This window comes from Mauremys mutica, chromosome 1 (assembly GCF_020497125.1).
Source record: "Mauremys mutica isolate MM-2020 ecotype Southern chromosome 1, ASM2049712v1, whole genome shotgun sequence".
Taxonomy (NCBI): domain Eukaryota; kingdom Metazoa; phylum Chordata; order Testudines; family Geoemydidae; genus Mauremys; species Mauremys mutica.
Genome location: NC_059072.1, coordinates 146159422 through 146175220, shown reverse-complemented (window position 1 = coordinate 146175220; position 15799 = coordinate 146159422). Strand labels below are relative to the sequence as shown.

The following is a 15799-nucleotide window of genomic DNA, read 5'->3' as shown; positions in this document are numbered from 1 at the left end:
TCTTGTCCTCCTGAGCCCTCGGGCTGTGTCACTTGAGCACCCAAACCCCGATGGTGATAAAATGGGGACGCGCGCGCGCGCGCTCCTCTGCAACTTTCCCTGCCCCGCGCGGAGCAGCCCCACGGGAGGCGGGGCCAGGTCGCTCTGGCGGCGCGGCCCCTTTAAATGCTAATGAGGCCGCCCCAGGCTCGGGGCTGGCCCTCGCTGACTGTATTAAAAACTTCGGCGGGGCCATTTTGGGGGCAGTAAGACCCAGCGCGGAGCCCGAGCGACCCAGCGCGAGACACCGACCCACCCGACGCGCCGCGCGCCAGCACGCGGCCACCACCGACCGCCCCGGAGAGACGCAATGAGCGAGGCGGCGCAGACCAGCCCCACGGCGGCGGCCCCCCCATCCCCCACCGGCTCCCCCGCCGCCGCGCCGGCCTCCCCGGCCCAGGACGCCAAGCCCAAGAGCCCCGCTAGCCCCAGCGCCCCGGCGGGCAGCGCCAGCGGAGACGCGGCCCCCGCCGCCCCCGCCAGGGACAGCAGCAGCAGCAGCGCGGCCCCCGCCGCCGCCGACACGGAGAAGAAAGTTCTGGGTGAGGCCCGGCCGGGGGGGGGCGCGCAGGGGACCCGGGGGGGCCGGGCAGCTCCGCACGTGCGGCGGGCGGGGGCCGGTGACAGCCACAGAGCGAGCCCGGCCCCGCCTCGCCCGAGCGCTCCGGGGCGAGACCCGCGGCTGGGAGCTGGGCCGGGCCGGGCCGCCCTGCGCACGTGGAGCGGGCCGGGGATCCCGCATGTGGCCCCCGCGGCGGCGGCTGCTGCTGCTGTGTCCGGGGCGGGAGCGCGCGTCCCGCGCCCCGGCTGCCGGGGCTCGCTGAGCTGACTGGTCCGCCCCGACCCGCCCCTGGGACTCGCGGCCGGGAGCTGCCCCGCTGCGCGGCCCGCCAGGCCCCTTGCTCGCTGCTGCGGGGGCGGGGGCGCTCACGAGAACGTCGTAGAAAGTCTCCGTGTAAACAGGGCGCGCCGGCCTCTGAGCTGCGCGCGCCGGGCCCAGGGGCCAACGCTCCGCGAGGCTGTCGGAAGTGCCGTGCCCTCCCCGCGCCGCTGCCTGGGAAGCCTCACGCTGTCCGCAAGGACTGGAGTAAAGGCCCCGGGGGCGGTTCGACCTGTGTCCGAGATTGGGGGCGGGGGGGTTACAATTGTTTTCCCTATTATTGCAGCATGTTGGTCTCAGGATATTACAGAGGCAAGGTCGGTGAGGTAATAATTTTTTATTGAACCAACTTCTGGTGAACGAGATAAGTTTTCTGATCTACCTGGACCTGAAGAAGAGCTCTGTGTAATTTGAAAGCTTGTGTCTTTCACCAGCAGACATTGGTCCAATAAAAGATAACACCTTGTGGTTTATAGTTGATATTCAAAATCCATTTGCTCATGGAGACAGACAGGTGTAAAGGAGGTTTCACGGTGGGAGGAAAAGATCCTGGTGTTGGGAGATCTGCTGCTTCCTCTCACAAGTAGCTTCTGTTGCCCTCATTCCTTTCGGGAAGCTAGTGGCCTGTCAGTCACAGCCGACATCAGAAGTAGCCCTGTGAGGATGCATGCTTCTGTTTCACCTGACTCACCCTGATCTGACACACTTGGACACAGATGTCTGTTGTTTGTCAATGAATTCCTTAAGGACTTCTGAGTGTCCTAGGTGAAGGATGGCGATTCCCTAGTATCCTAGTGCAGGGGGGCCAGCACTGAGAAAGGAGCAGGAGCTTGGCCTGGCAGGAGAGCTTTTTGAGGATATTAAATGTGGTGGTAGCAGCGGGGAGAGAGAAATGAGCAGGTGGAATTAAAGCCAGGTCATTTGTGGGGGGGTCAGATACTGATATTGGTCATCAGCTTCCTAGACTGTTTTGCAGTATTCTGTGTTTCCTTTAGTAGTACTATATTAGATCCATTTTGGGTAGATCAGTAATATAGTGTGGAGGTATATCAGCAGTGTTCTAGGGGTATTTTAGCCATACTCTCACTAACTGTGGGATAATTTATCAGCATTCTGGAGTACAGTTGCTCTGGCAGTATTGGATTAAGGTTCTTTTGCAATATACTGTCATGGGCAAAGATGCATCGAAACAAGTGCTCCTAGATCCTAACCTTGAGAAACCAAACTTGCACAACTGGATTTCATGGTTCAGGCACACCTGGGATACCTGAGGAGTATATCAGCAGTTATGTATTCTGGAGTACTGCTGCCATCTATTCCAATTTCTACTGGATAGAGTAGCTTGTCGGATGGCTTAAAAAGCCCTAATGTGTTTTAGGAACTACACCATTGCATGCTATGTTTGCACCAGGGATGTAAAATGTTAACTGATAAGCATCAGTTTTACCAGTAATGTATTCAGTTAATGTTTAAATGCCTAATGTGCACATTAAAAACATTGCAGCAGTACCATTTCATAGTGTATGTGGAACTAGGTTCTACATTGTTAGGAGTCAGGACTATTACTATGGAACTGACATAGGTGCAGGAACTAGGAGTGCAGAGGGTGCTGCAGCACCCACACGTTTTACGTGGTGGCCAGCTGCCGGGACCCCAGGTAAAACATAGGGGTGCTGCAGCAGTCCCCTCGTCCCTGATTCCTGCACCTATGTTGTGAACTTGTTAATGGTTAAACGATTAACACAATAAAACTGGGGCTATTAGACTAACTAGTAGGGAAAAGGCCTTTACGCTCATAAGGACTGAGACACTTGAATTGGCTTCCCAAGAGAAGCTTTCAAAGTCCTATGGCTACTGACATACAGGAGCAGATTAATAAAAAATATCCTTGGGAATGAGGGTGGAAGGAGTCTTGCAAAATGCAAGAGGGAGAACATCACTGTGCATTCCCCCACTTCCCTTGCTCTCTGATTCATCAAGAGCAATTCCGTGCATATCAGTAGCCATTGGTAGACTATGAGGAAATAGCCGATAAGGTATAATAGCTTTTTATTGGAGCTTCAAAATACACTTACAAGTAAACCTTTCCTGACTGGAAAGCTAACTTGTGCCTTTACTACTTATTTTTTTCTAATAAGAATGATAAAATCTTAAATGTCAAAACATTGCTGTTGTCTGCAAACCAGCCTTATTGCTAGGTTTTGTGGGGTTTTTTTTTTTTTTTTGGACGCAGAGAATGTAAGGATAGCATTTTGACTGCGTTGGTTGGTTGAAAATGGTCTCCTGAGCAAGTCTTTTATTTATCTTGTTAATCTCAAACTTTTGTGTTAATGGCTTTGCAAATATGTATGCTAAGTGCCACTGAAAGCATATTGTAACACATGGTGAGACCACCTGAATTTGATGGATAAATAGAAAAATTAATTACCCACCAATTATTGTTGACTCTTCATTAAGAAAAAATTGAAACTTGTTTCTGAAGTTCCCTGGGAAATTATTGGTTTCAGTCAGAGCTTTCCATGGACCTGTTGAAATGAGAGGGTTGGCTTAATTCAGTTCCTAGTGGGACACCTGTGCATACCACAAAAATCACCTCCATGATTGGCACTGTACTGATCCCCGTTTTGGCAGACTAACTGGACAGGCCAGGGTACTGAACTCTCATCTCTAGAAATGATATCTCCATGGTGGGGATGAGATACATTTGTATAGATAATGACAACTTCCACAGTTACTTTTTTAAAATCTGTCTAATGTATAAGTAGTCTAGACCATCATGCTTAACTGTCTAGGGTTAAGTAGAGGTATTCCCTGGTGGCAACTTATTCCATAATTGCTAAAACCCCACTTAACTTGAGATATTTTGGAAAATCCAGATTCCACAATATTCGGCTTCCATCGTAATTTTGACAGGAGTGGAAAACTGCCAAAAAATAATAATGGACTTAGTTTATTATCAACTGCAAATGTCCATTATCTCTTCTAATTTTGCATGGCTTGTCCACTACTCAGTTGCAATTTTTTTTACAGTCATCCCACAATTCACGTAGGGCCTTTATAATTGCCCTTTTTGGGGTTTCTTGTGCCTTCCTCTGAAGCATGAAGTACTGGCTTTGGCCACAAGATGTGGTGGAGGCCTGGATATTGATGGACCCCTGCTCTGATCTAGTTTAGTAATATCTGTGTTCCTATCATTCTAGTTAAGGGTTTTGGGCAATTCTCTGTACAGCTCCCTTTCTTTTTCTTGTTCTTTGAAGCAGGTATAGTCAATAAAAATAAGTTAAATGTTAGAAATTAAATTTCAAAGTAAATTTTATCCTTTAAAAGTTCTAAAATTCAAGAAAGTCTGTTACTATTTTAACATACATGTTTTTTCCAGATATAATATGCAGACACTTATTTGGTTAGGGGAACATCCCATGCTATAGGACCTGGTGAAACTTGTTCCTCCAAGATAGTGTAATAGGGTCCATGTGAAAGAAGGTGGTTGGGGACTGTTAGCAGAATGTTTCAAATAAAGAGCTGTGGAATTTTAGGGCTCAAGATCATGCTGAGTTCTCACTAACTGTGGGATTCAATTATCATGGAAAAAACAGAGAAGGAGGAAAACACCAGAGACCAATAGATGAGACTCAGGCCATCTGTTTAGAGGTTCCCTGTTTCACTGATGTAGTCTCTTTTGATTTTTTAGAAAGAAAGGAAGAATTGGCCCAGGAGCGGGTATAATTATATCTGTATCCATAGAATGTAAGAGTTTGTATAAGAAAAAAAAACTGTTCAGGGAAAACCAAGAGGCTCTGTAACTAGGGATAAAGGGGTGTGTAGATGTGCAGACTCACCCCTGCAGTGCCTTCTGCTGGTTTCTCAGGGAATTAGCTCGATTTCCAGCCTGGAGCACCCTCTCCAGGTTGGTGATCCGCTTGTCCTCTGGCCCCCATGTCCCTCCTAGGACCCGGTGCCCCTTTATCTGCGGTGCTGCCCCCTGGCAGTAACCCCTTTCTCCCAGGGTCTCCCCTTCCCAGGGAACTCCCACCCACTATCTCCATCTCACCTCAGAATCAGGCTACTGCAGGCATCATCTAGCCCCCACGCCCTGGGGCAGACTGCAGTATCAGCCTATTCATCACTGGCAATGTTGGGTTTGGACCTGCTGCTTTTGCCTACCCCTGGGCTGCTCTCTGCAACCCCCGGAACCTGTTGGCCTTATCTTAGGCCACAGCCTGGGGCTTTCCAGGCTGGAGCACCCCAGCTCCTCTGCCTTTCCCCAGCCCTGCTCCACTCAGGTACCTTGTGTCTAGCTCCCAACAGACCCTTCTTCCTCTACAGGCAGAGGGAGACTCTTTAGGCTTCCGGCTCACAGCCTCTTATAGGGGCCAGCTGGGCCTGATTGGAGCATGGCCACAGCTGAGCCTACTTTCCCCAATCAGCCCAGGCTTTTTGCCCCAGCCACAGCCCTCTCCTGGGCTGTTTTAAGCCCTTCAGGGCAGGAGCAGGGGACCACCCTGCTATAGGGTGGAAAAGAGCAAAGGGTGAGCATTTCTAGCGGGATATCAGAAAATATTTTCCTAACAGTAAGAACTATCAGCCTGTGGTATAATCTCTTTAGGGAAAGTGGTAAAAGCCACCCTGCTCCAGTGATGCCGGAAAAGACTTGTCAGGTCACATCATGCCTGTCACTCACACTCCAGATGATGCAGCATGAAGTTCTCTGTGGTATTTTCTGTCTACTTCTAGTTGTCCTGAGCAGGCATTCCTGCCATGTTTGCTTTTTGGTAGCTGGATACTAGAGTTAAACACAACTAAGTGGTGCCCCAGTCTGGCAGCTGGATTCTCTGCTTGTATATCCTGCATCTTGCCACAGCCCATTCTGAAGCTAGGGATTGCACATGGGGATCAGTAGGCAGCAGCTGGATTGTAGAAGTTGGAAAGATAGCCTAGAAGTGACAGATGTGATCTAGTGGTGAGAGAATGGGGATGGAAATCAGAAAAAGTGGGTTCTATTCTTGGCTCTGCCACTGACTTGCTATGTGACTTCAGGTCAGCGGTTCTCAGCCCACGGGCTGCATGCGGCCCAGTTAGCGCACAGCTGCAGCCCAGCTCAGCTGCGTGCTAAAGGTACTACCAGGTTCCCTACTGCATGGAGTGGAGGGGTCCAGGCTGCCCCTGCAAGTTTTGGGGGCTGGGGCAGCGGTCCACCCCCAATCTGGGACAGTCACGTGGCAGGGGTCCAGGGTCAGGCTCCGAGCTGTCGCTGTCCTGCCACCTGGACCCTGCGGTCCAGGTAACACATTGTAGACCACTGCTTCAGGTAAATTGCTTACCCTCAGTCTCCATTCCACATCTGTGAAACGGGACTATTCATTTGTCCCCACCTGGGTAAAATAAACTGATAAACTAAAGAAGTGCTATGTAAGTGCAAAGTATTATAAGGGAGCCTTTCTTTGACTTTAATAAGGCTATGCTATGTATTGGCCTGTCCTAAATAACTCAGTATGGTATTTTCAGGTGTAAAGGAAGGGGAACATACACCTGTTGCGTTTTATGCAGGAAGTTACTAGATGTGTGTTACTAGAGGGTGACTGATATTAATTTACTTTTAATTTTCAGCCACTAAAGTTCTTGGCACTGTCAAGTGGTTCAACGTCAGAAACGGATATGGCTTTATCAACAGGTATGTTTGTTGTTGATAAATTTGTGCAGCACCGCAGTTCATGTGCTTAATGGATCTATTAACTCTTGAGCCTTCAAAATCAGGCTAGAAATCTCACAGGAAGAGGGGTTTTCTGAGATTTCTGGTATTTCCTGTTTCTGGTTGGGTTCAAAATACCACAGGGTTGGCCTCTGATGCTGCACTTTAGCTCTGACAGCCTGATAACCATTAAGGTTCTGAGTTAAAATTAGATGATAGGTGGATGTGGGAGGACATTATTGAACCTTTCCAAACGTGTGTGTGGTGGTGGTGGTGGGGACACAGATTTGAGCTTTGGAGAAAGTTTTGGTAAAGGTGTTCTTACTTTCTGTCCAAACACGTTCACTCATCCCAATTACAATCTCCACTAAAAATCCACAGTTCAATGTTTTATAGTTATAGCTGGGCACAGACTTGAACATGCAGAAGTTACGGGGTATTCCAAAGCTCAAGTCCATATCCACATCTGAATTTTGGAAGTGGTCCCTCTCTCTAATAGGTCAAACCAAAATTCTAGGTCTACACGCCCACACTGAATTTTAAGAAGCTGCATCTTGTACTCTTAAGTCCACCCTCAAGGGCATCTTACCACCCACTCATGTGGGTAACTAAACTGTTTCTAAGTGACTTCAGGCAAAAAATGGGAGAGCTAAAAGCTAGTGGTATATGGCTTGCTCATGAAAACAGTATGATAAACTTACAGTTGACAAGCTACAGAAACTTGCTTATTAATATTTTTTATTTTTTTTAAATAGTTTTCAAACTTTTAAAAAAAATCCTCTGCCAGAAAATGGATATAGCAAAAGAATCCAGACAAGCCTCAGTTTAGGGAGTTCGATAACTGAAGGAGATAGTCTTTTACATCATAGAAATCATTTCCAATACAGCACTGTATTGTGGCGGACTCGATGTCTGATGAATTAGAAAACCGGGGTATGGAATCTTTCAGTGCAACCACAGCTCATTGAGGCTGACTGCCCCTCATATAGGGCACTCATATTGGGGATGGGAAGAGGGGATCTGATTCATGTTGAGAGAGCTCCAGATCCCCTTCTAAAACACAGTTTCCAAGGTCGTGCAAGATCAGGCGGGTAATGAATGGCTTGGAGTTAAGGAAAATAACATCAAGCCTTCCATCTCTAGGTCATTACTTTTACTTCAGCCCCTCTGAGGTAGTGATTCTTTCCAATTACACCTCTACCTCGATATAATGCTGTCCTCGGGAGCCAAAAAATGTTACCACGTTATAGGTGAAACAGCGTTATATTGAACTTGCTTTGATCCGCCGGAGTGCGCAGCCCCGCCCCCCGGGGCACTGCTTTACCGCATTATATCTGAATTCATGTTTCATCAGGATGCGTTATATTGAGGTTGAGGTGTATGCTCTCTCAGTGAAATGCATTTTCTGGCTCTCAGTCCAGTGGGAGAAGTCTCCGCACAATAAAACCATTATCAAAATTTGCACACTTACTGTCTTCCCCTGCTTTCTCTGATCCTCCCGTTATCAGTCCCAGTAGGGAAGCCAAACGGTTGAATAGGCCATAGAGACTTCCGTTGCTTCCTGGGAACATAGAGATTACAATGGTGCTTCTAGTTCAGTATCCTGACTCTGACAGTAGCCAATGCCACATGCATAGACCATATAGTAGTCAATTATGGAACAACCAGCTTACAGGGGAAGTTTCTAACCCCTTTTTGACATTTATGCCTGGATATAAAAAGGTTTATATTCTTATACAATTCTATCTTCCTAAATCAGGAGGAGCATATTTGGGAGAAGGGCAGGGGGGAGTCCCTCAGATTTCTTGACTGTCAATCTAGCACCTTTTCACAAGCCACTGTAAACAGTAGAGTGGGACTGAAATTCTTTTGGAGTATTTAAGAGTTCCTAGCTTCTGCATCTGTGTGCGTGCACTGGATGCGAGTTCTCTCAGATATGTCATCCTGTAGAATCCTATACCGGGTAGAGGATTGTCTAGACAACCTAGTACCTTTTTTATTTTTTTTGGTACCTTTTATTTCATATGTAGCTCTCTCCCTCCCAGTGAGTATTCCTAGTCACTCCTCTCCTGGGATGTTTTGGGTTTCAGTGTAAGGGGAGCTATGTTAACAGCTGTGCACAGTCCTGTTGACAGTCTCACTTGACCTGTGAGATAATGTACTGGGAGCTTCAGTTGCAGGTCCTGTGGTCGTGGAGAGGGAGAGAATATAATAGTCTGGCTGCCTATGTCAGACTACACCTTGGATGTCTGCCCACAGATTACAGGGTGGTCCCTGGGGAAGGTGGAAAATCCCCTGTTGCTGGGGAAATGATACAGAGGGAATTCACAGCCAGGTCTGAATGGAGAGACCAAGTAGGTTTGTACTGCACCTGGAATCCCAAGGGGCGTGTGCCCTATGGAGGCTCCAGGAGATGTATTTCCAGGTTCTGTTCCTCCTTAAAAGAGGTACATGGACTGGTAAGTTGAACCCCAGGGACTATCTCCAGTAAAGCTGCAGGCCTAAATCAGATGTCCTATTATTACATCTCTCTCTCTCTCTCTCCACACTTTTTCCACAGAAATGACACAAAAGAAGATGTGTTTGTTCATCAGGTGAGTGAGAGGCAGTGGACTGTCTTTTTGTAGATTTTATACATTATAAAATTTGTTGCCACGTACTGTCCATACTCATCTCTCAGCCCTAGTCTCTCCTTATGAGTGCTAAAGGCGTCATCCTGAACTGCTTCAGCCCCATGTGTATCACTGACAAACTTCCTTCTCTTAGCCACTCTCATTATATGGAGTAAAAGGGGTTGTCCTAGTCAGAACTCTCCCAGCTTCCTCTGTATATAACACTTACAGATCCCCCTCTCTATCTTTCAGCTGCTTCTGTCTTCTCTTGCCCACTGTGGTTTAGGCAGGGTGCTTTTTTCTTTCCAGCAGGGTAACTGCTCAGTTGGTGTGGGGGAGGAAGTATCTGGCTCAAATGAAGTGAAATGAACCTTGTTTTCTACCTCATCCTTCCACCCTCCTTTTCTTCTGCCCCAGACCCTCTGTTGTTCATCCTCCTGGCTTCCTTTCCAGTCCTCTCACTCTTCTTTTCTCCTTTTAATTCTCAGCCCTATTCCTCCTCTTGCTCTACTATCAATCTCTCTTTCTGTCCCCTTTCTTGCCATTCTTGAAGGAAAAGGATCCAGTCAGATCCTTAACCAGCCTGGACATTATCAGCTGTCACAATGTGAGACAGCTGCAACCAAGAATGACAGGCAAGAGGGAATGCACCAGTTGTGACTGGGCAGAGAGTGGTCAACAAGAAGCCTGCTAGTGCACAAGGGGTTCCCTGAACCATCAGCAGGTCATGCTTTTAAAGTGTTTCCCCATGACCTGGGACTTCTGTTCTGAGATTTGAGGATGGCTGTGACCTCCTGAGGGTTAAATGTCCAGCAGCTCATTACTGTAATATCACACTCACTACTGTAATATCTGAGAGATGCACATTTGACCAAGAAGTTGTTACCCACACAAAATTCTGTTACTCACACATCTTAGGGGCACCCACCTTTACTCAGTTCCTAGGGCTCAAGACATAACCCTCTTAATTTAGGCACCCACCCGTAGCCTATTCCTGGGGCTCAGGCATAACTTTAGGCTCTAGGGCACCTACCTTACCCTGTTCTTAGGGCTTAGGTGTGATCCTGTTAATTTAGGCATCCACCCGTACCCTTCTGTGGGCTCAGGGCATAACCTTACACTCTGCGGGTTTGCAGAGTCTTTTACCAGTAGAAGAGCCTTACTCAGTAATATCCTACTTAACCTCTATTTATTAACAGTTCCCTACAAAAATGAATGCATTCACTATGCATACAATGCTCACAACTCCCAGTCTTCTTCATGGCTAGTCAGGATCAGGTCATCTGGGGGACTCCAGCTTTTTTACAGTGTGGTTGGCAGGGTTTTGAGGTCTGGCAGCTCTGATCTTGGGGCTGTGTCCTGGATTTGGTTCCCAAGAACTTCCTTTTGGACCCCAGTTTATATAGTGAAACTTGAGTCCTGTTCTTCCAGAAGAGAAGAACGAGGGGGGAATTTGATAGCTGCTTTCAACTACCTGAAAGGGGGTTCCAAAGAGGATGGATCTAGACTGTTCTCAGTGGGACCAGATGACAGAACAAGGAATAATGGTCTCAAGTTGCAGTGGGGGAGGTTTAGGTTGGATATTAGGAAAACTTTTTCACTAGGAGGGTGGTGCAGCACTGGAATGGGTTACCTAGGGAGGTGGTGGAATCTCCTTCCTTAGAGGTTTTTAAGGTCAGGCATGACAAAGCCCTGGCTGGGATGATTTAGTTGGGTTTGGTCCTGCTTTGAGCAGGGGATGGACTAGATGACCTGCTGAGGTCCCTTCCAACCCTGATATTCTATTGGTTAATCATAATATTTTAATTAAATGATTGGTTAACAATTTTCCAACCAATTCTAACATACTGTAAAACAATTCTTTAACCAGTTATACCTTAATTTAGTTTACACTTAGCAAAATGAATTATGTAACAGGCAGAAAGAATCAACAGACAGAGACCATACAGATAGATAATAGAGAAATGGGGGACCATAAAGACAAAACAATAAAGTAGGGATTTCACAACCACAGCTTGTCGATAAGTGATTTCTTGCCAGACAGAATGCCATCAAACACTTGAACCGTTTTAAGATCTGTTTTTTTTTATCTGGTGATGGTAGGTATTATTAAAACAGGAATGTGATGATGTGACTTTCTGCTTCTTGGCTAATGGCTGCTGCTCTTCTAATATGGCTACAGAGAAAGGCCTTATCCTTACAAGGTTACATGCATTCCCTGATGGGAAGCTTGTCCCAAATGCCCCAAAACAACAAAATTTCAAATGCCCCCTGATGAGCTAGCACCAAACCTTAAGCACAGGCTTCTACCACTTAAAGTTAAAGGAGTAACTCCATCAGGTGTAAGAGGTTTTATCCTCTGTGTGAGCCAGCCACTAGGAGTAGACAAGACACACACATAGCCTGCATGTTAAACAACGGTTAGTGTGTATGTGCATATAACATTACTGGTGCTAAGGATGCTCTGCTTGATGGTGTGACTGTTCCTGAGTCAGAGTTAACCTCATAGTTTTTAAGAGTTTGTGAACATGTTAATGAGAGATGGGACAGCAAGGGTGTTTGTGTGTAATTCACTGCGATTTATATTGCATTAGGGGCTATGGCCTCATGTGCTAGTCATTGTACAATATCTCACTGTCCCTGTCCCAAAGAGCTGACAGTCGTAAGTTCTAGGCTATAGGCAGCAGGTGGATACACTAACAGATGGGGTCAGCACAAGGGATCAGTGAGATATTCACCATGGTGAAAAAAGGTGATAGCAGCAAGTCAGCTGCCTAATCACTGCCATGATGCCTATTAAAAGTTTGACAATGAAGTATTTTTAAGGAGAAATTTAAAGAAGGACAATGAGGTGGCTCTCCAGCTATTCACAGTGGCATGGGAGTAGGCACAGCAATGCTTGTTGAAAAGTTTTTAAAACGGGCTATCAGAATGGCATTGGTAGCATTACTGCGTAAAAGATGATGGTAGATAAGGGTTCTTAAATGTGAAGAATAATAGTTTTGTGTTTTGATGCAGAAGAGTTTCTGCCCGCTCTCTTTGTCACCACTTTGTTCCTGTCCTCATGGGAATCACATATCTCCCCTTCTCTATGTAGATTAAGGCACTATAGTGGGAAAATGGGGAGAATTTTTGTCCTTCCACAGGTCAATATATGGGTAAAGTGGATGGTTAAAATCCTCTAGGAGTGTGCCCTTTGAGCAAAAGTCAGGCCTGATGTTAGTGAGTGAAATTCCATTTATTTCAGATGTCTACTTACTCTAGGATTAAATTTGTCCCGTTGTCTCAATGTCCATAACTAGACCATTCTGGCTGGTCTTAGACTTGGTCCAGGATTTGATGTTCCTGAACTCATGCTCCCTTCCCTTTCTTTTGTTGTCCTACCACCCTGTCAGGAGCCCTAGCCAAATGGCATTTGAAACTCTGAAGGCCTGACCACCTTCAGGCAATACTAGGCAGTTGGAGTTGGTATTGGTATTGATTGGGGAAGTGATATCCCCACTGCAGTAGTGTGGTTTTCCTGGTAGGATTCTCAGCCAAGTACAAACTAAACCAGCCCTCGCTGAATTTATGGGAGCTGGGAGGGATCTCAGCTCCCCTTGGGATGGTACAGTGATTCAGTCAAGCAGATTGAGGCCTGCCTGAGTGAGAAGGAAAGGGAACAGTCAGGCAGGGAGTGGCAGTTACAAAGTCCTATCAATCACATACACAAACATCCTGCTCTGAACTGGCTCTTTCCTCTCTGGGTAGTGACTGTTCCCTGCCTCTGTGGACTCCTCCCCCAGCACTTGGGAAGTGTGGAGGAGGGGTTGGATTACACATGTAATCTTTTTAGAATAAGGCTGACCTAGTTGAAGGGACACACCCACCCTCCACTCACACACAGTGGGAGAGAGCAGACAGATCTCATGATCAGGGTGGGGGTTAACACTCTTTATTTGCTACTATTGGATGCTATTTATATATACACAGGGCATACAGATTAAAATGCTTCTCTCCTTAGAGCATACATGGCTGCTTTGTATTAACAGTTTCTCTCTTGCCATGGCTCCAAATCATGTAAAATCTGGAGCTAGAAAGACCTATTTGGCCTCATCTTGCTTAACTTTCCCTATGTTCTTGACCACAGCCTGATCATTCTTTGGTGTCTTATCTAGGTCTCTGTTTATTACCAGTTATAAATGACCCAAGTGATGTGCCTCTACTATTCTCATTGGGGAGGCTATGGCTATTCCAAATTGAAATAAATGAAGAAATATTTCCTGGAGCTTTCCTCCTGAAATTTTAACTAATTTCTTCTAGTTGCAGCCCCTTTAGCATCCTTAAAAATCCCTATCTCTCTTTGGTGCTTAAGAACATAAGAATGGTCTGACCAGTATGGCCAGTTGTCCGTATAGCCCAGTAGTGGCCAATGCCAGGTGCTTCTGAAGGAATGAACAGAATAGCAATCATTGAGTGATCCCATCCCGTGTCATCCACTCCCAGTTCTGGCAATCAAAGTCTAGGGATACCGAGAGAATGAGGTTGCATCCCTGGCCATCTTGGTGAATAGCTATCCTCCATGAACTAATCTAATTATTTTTTGAACCCTGTTATAGTTTTTGGCCTTCACAACATCCCCTGGCAATGAGTTCCACATGTTGACTGCGTTGTGTGAAGAACTACTTCCTTTTTTTTGTTTTTTTGTTTTTAAAACTTGCTGCCTCTTCATTTCACTGGGTGACCCCTGGTTCTTGTGTTATGTGAAGGGGTAAATAACACTTCCCTATTCACTTCCTCCACACCATTCATGATTTTATAAACCTCTGTCATATCCCACTAGTCATCTATTTTCCAAGCTGAAATGTCTCACTCCTTTTATTCTTTTCTCATATGGAAGCTGTTCCATAACCTTAATCATTTTTGTTGCCCTGCTCCAATTCTAACATCTTTTTTTGAGATGGGACAACCATCAAGGTGTGTACACTGAAATGCAGTTGCTTCTTGGATGGAGCATGGCTATTTTTTAACATGTCATATAGTAACATGATATGACTCTATCATCCAAGGATACATGAGGAAAACTTCTCCAAATAGGCTTCTCTTTGAGAAGGAAATACTGTTAGAATCATAGAATATCAGGGTTGGAAGGGACCTCAGGAGGTCATCTAGTCCAACCCCCTGCTCAAAGCAGGATCAATCCCCAGATAGATCTTTGACCCAGTTCCCTAAATGGCTGTCTCAAGGATTGAACTCACAGCCCTGGGTTTATTTTAACTATTGAGTGCCCAGTGTGTCTTAAATCGCCTGTGAGATGGAAGGGCTGAGTCAGACTTGGTTTCAAACCTGTTGCTGATACTGCACAGACTTTTTGCCTGTTTACATCAAATTTTAGAGCCTAGGGAAACCCTTAAGAACATAAGATTGGCCATACTGGGTCTAGCCCAGTATTCTGTCTTCCGACAGCGGCCAATGCCAGGTGCCCGAGACGCAATGAACAGAACAGGTAATCATCAAGTGATCCATCCCCCGTTGCCCATTCCCAACTTCTGGCAAACAGAGGCTAGGGACACCATTCCTGACCATCCTGGCTAATAGCCATTAATGGACTTATCCTCCATGAATTTATCTGGTTTGTTTGTTTGTTTATTTTTTGAACCCTGTTATAGTCTTGGCCTTCACAACATCCTCTGGCAAGGAGCTCCACAGGTTGACTGTGCATTGTGTGAAAAAATACTTCCTTTTGTTTGTTTTAAACCTCTGCCTATTTCATTTGGTGGCCCCTACTTCTTGTGTTATGCGAAGGAGTAAATAACACTTCCTTATTTACTTTATTCACTCCAGTCATGATTTTATAGACCTCTATCATATCCCCACTTAGTTGTCTCTTTTCCAAGATGAAAAGTCCCAGTCTTATTAATCTGTCCTCATACAGCAGCCGTTCCATATCTGTAATCATTGTTGTTGCCTTTTTCTGAACTTTTTCCGATTCCAGTATATCTTGTTTTTGAGATGGGGTATTCAAGTATTCACTCAGTATTCAAGATGTGGGCATACCATGGATTTATAGAGAGGCAATATGGTATTTTGTCTCATATGATCTATGCCTTTCTTAATGATTTCAAGCTTTTTTTGACTGTTGCTGCACATCGAGTGGATGTTTTCAGAGAACTATCCACAATGACTCCAAGATCTCTTACTTGAGTGGTAACAGCTAATTTAGACCTCATAATTTCACAGAGAAGAGAAATTCAAGATGCTGTCAGGGTAGTGTGGCTTCTTGCACCTCTGTCCTCTATGGTCTCTGAAAGGATGTCAGATCTTGGGCCTCCTGCCCGTACCTGTCTCTGTGTGGAATTAGATCAGGACCTAAGTACGCTATCCCATGTATACCAAACACTTATCACCATGCAGGTCCAGTCAGGTTTCAGGCACTTGTGTCTCCTCCCTTTGGGGACTTGCAACCAATGCAACAACCTTCTTAAAACAAAGGACCAGAGCATTAGAGAAAAAATCGCATATGGGCATATTTAGTCTAGTCTAATCTTATGCTTCACCACAAGCAGTTAGGTGAACTTCCCTCTTGAGTTACAGGAACAG

General features: G+C 46.1%; 1 protein-coding gene across 2 annotated transcripts in view; it reads left to right on the top strand.

The window, feature by feature from the left end:
* Positions 1 to 225: 225 nt before the first annotated feature.
* Positions 226 to 15799, top strand: part of YBX3 (Y-box binding protein 3) — a 41136-nt gene continuing 25562 nt past the window's right edge. The window contains exons 1-3 of one of the 2 annotated variants that reach the window (XM_044999102.1): positions 226 to 581; positions 6527 to 6590; positions 9169 to 9202. In XM_044999102.1, the coding sequence (XP_044855037.1) occupies positions 350 to 581; positions 6527 to 6590; positions 9169 to 9202 (330 nt within the window). In that variant the 5' untranslated portion in view covers positions 226 to 349. The remainder of the gene's footprint in view (positions 582 to 6526; positions 6591 to 9168; positions 9203 to 15799) is intronic. The other variant, XM_044999111.1, reaches the window with a different exon arrangement.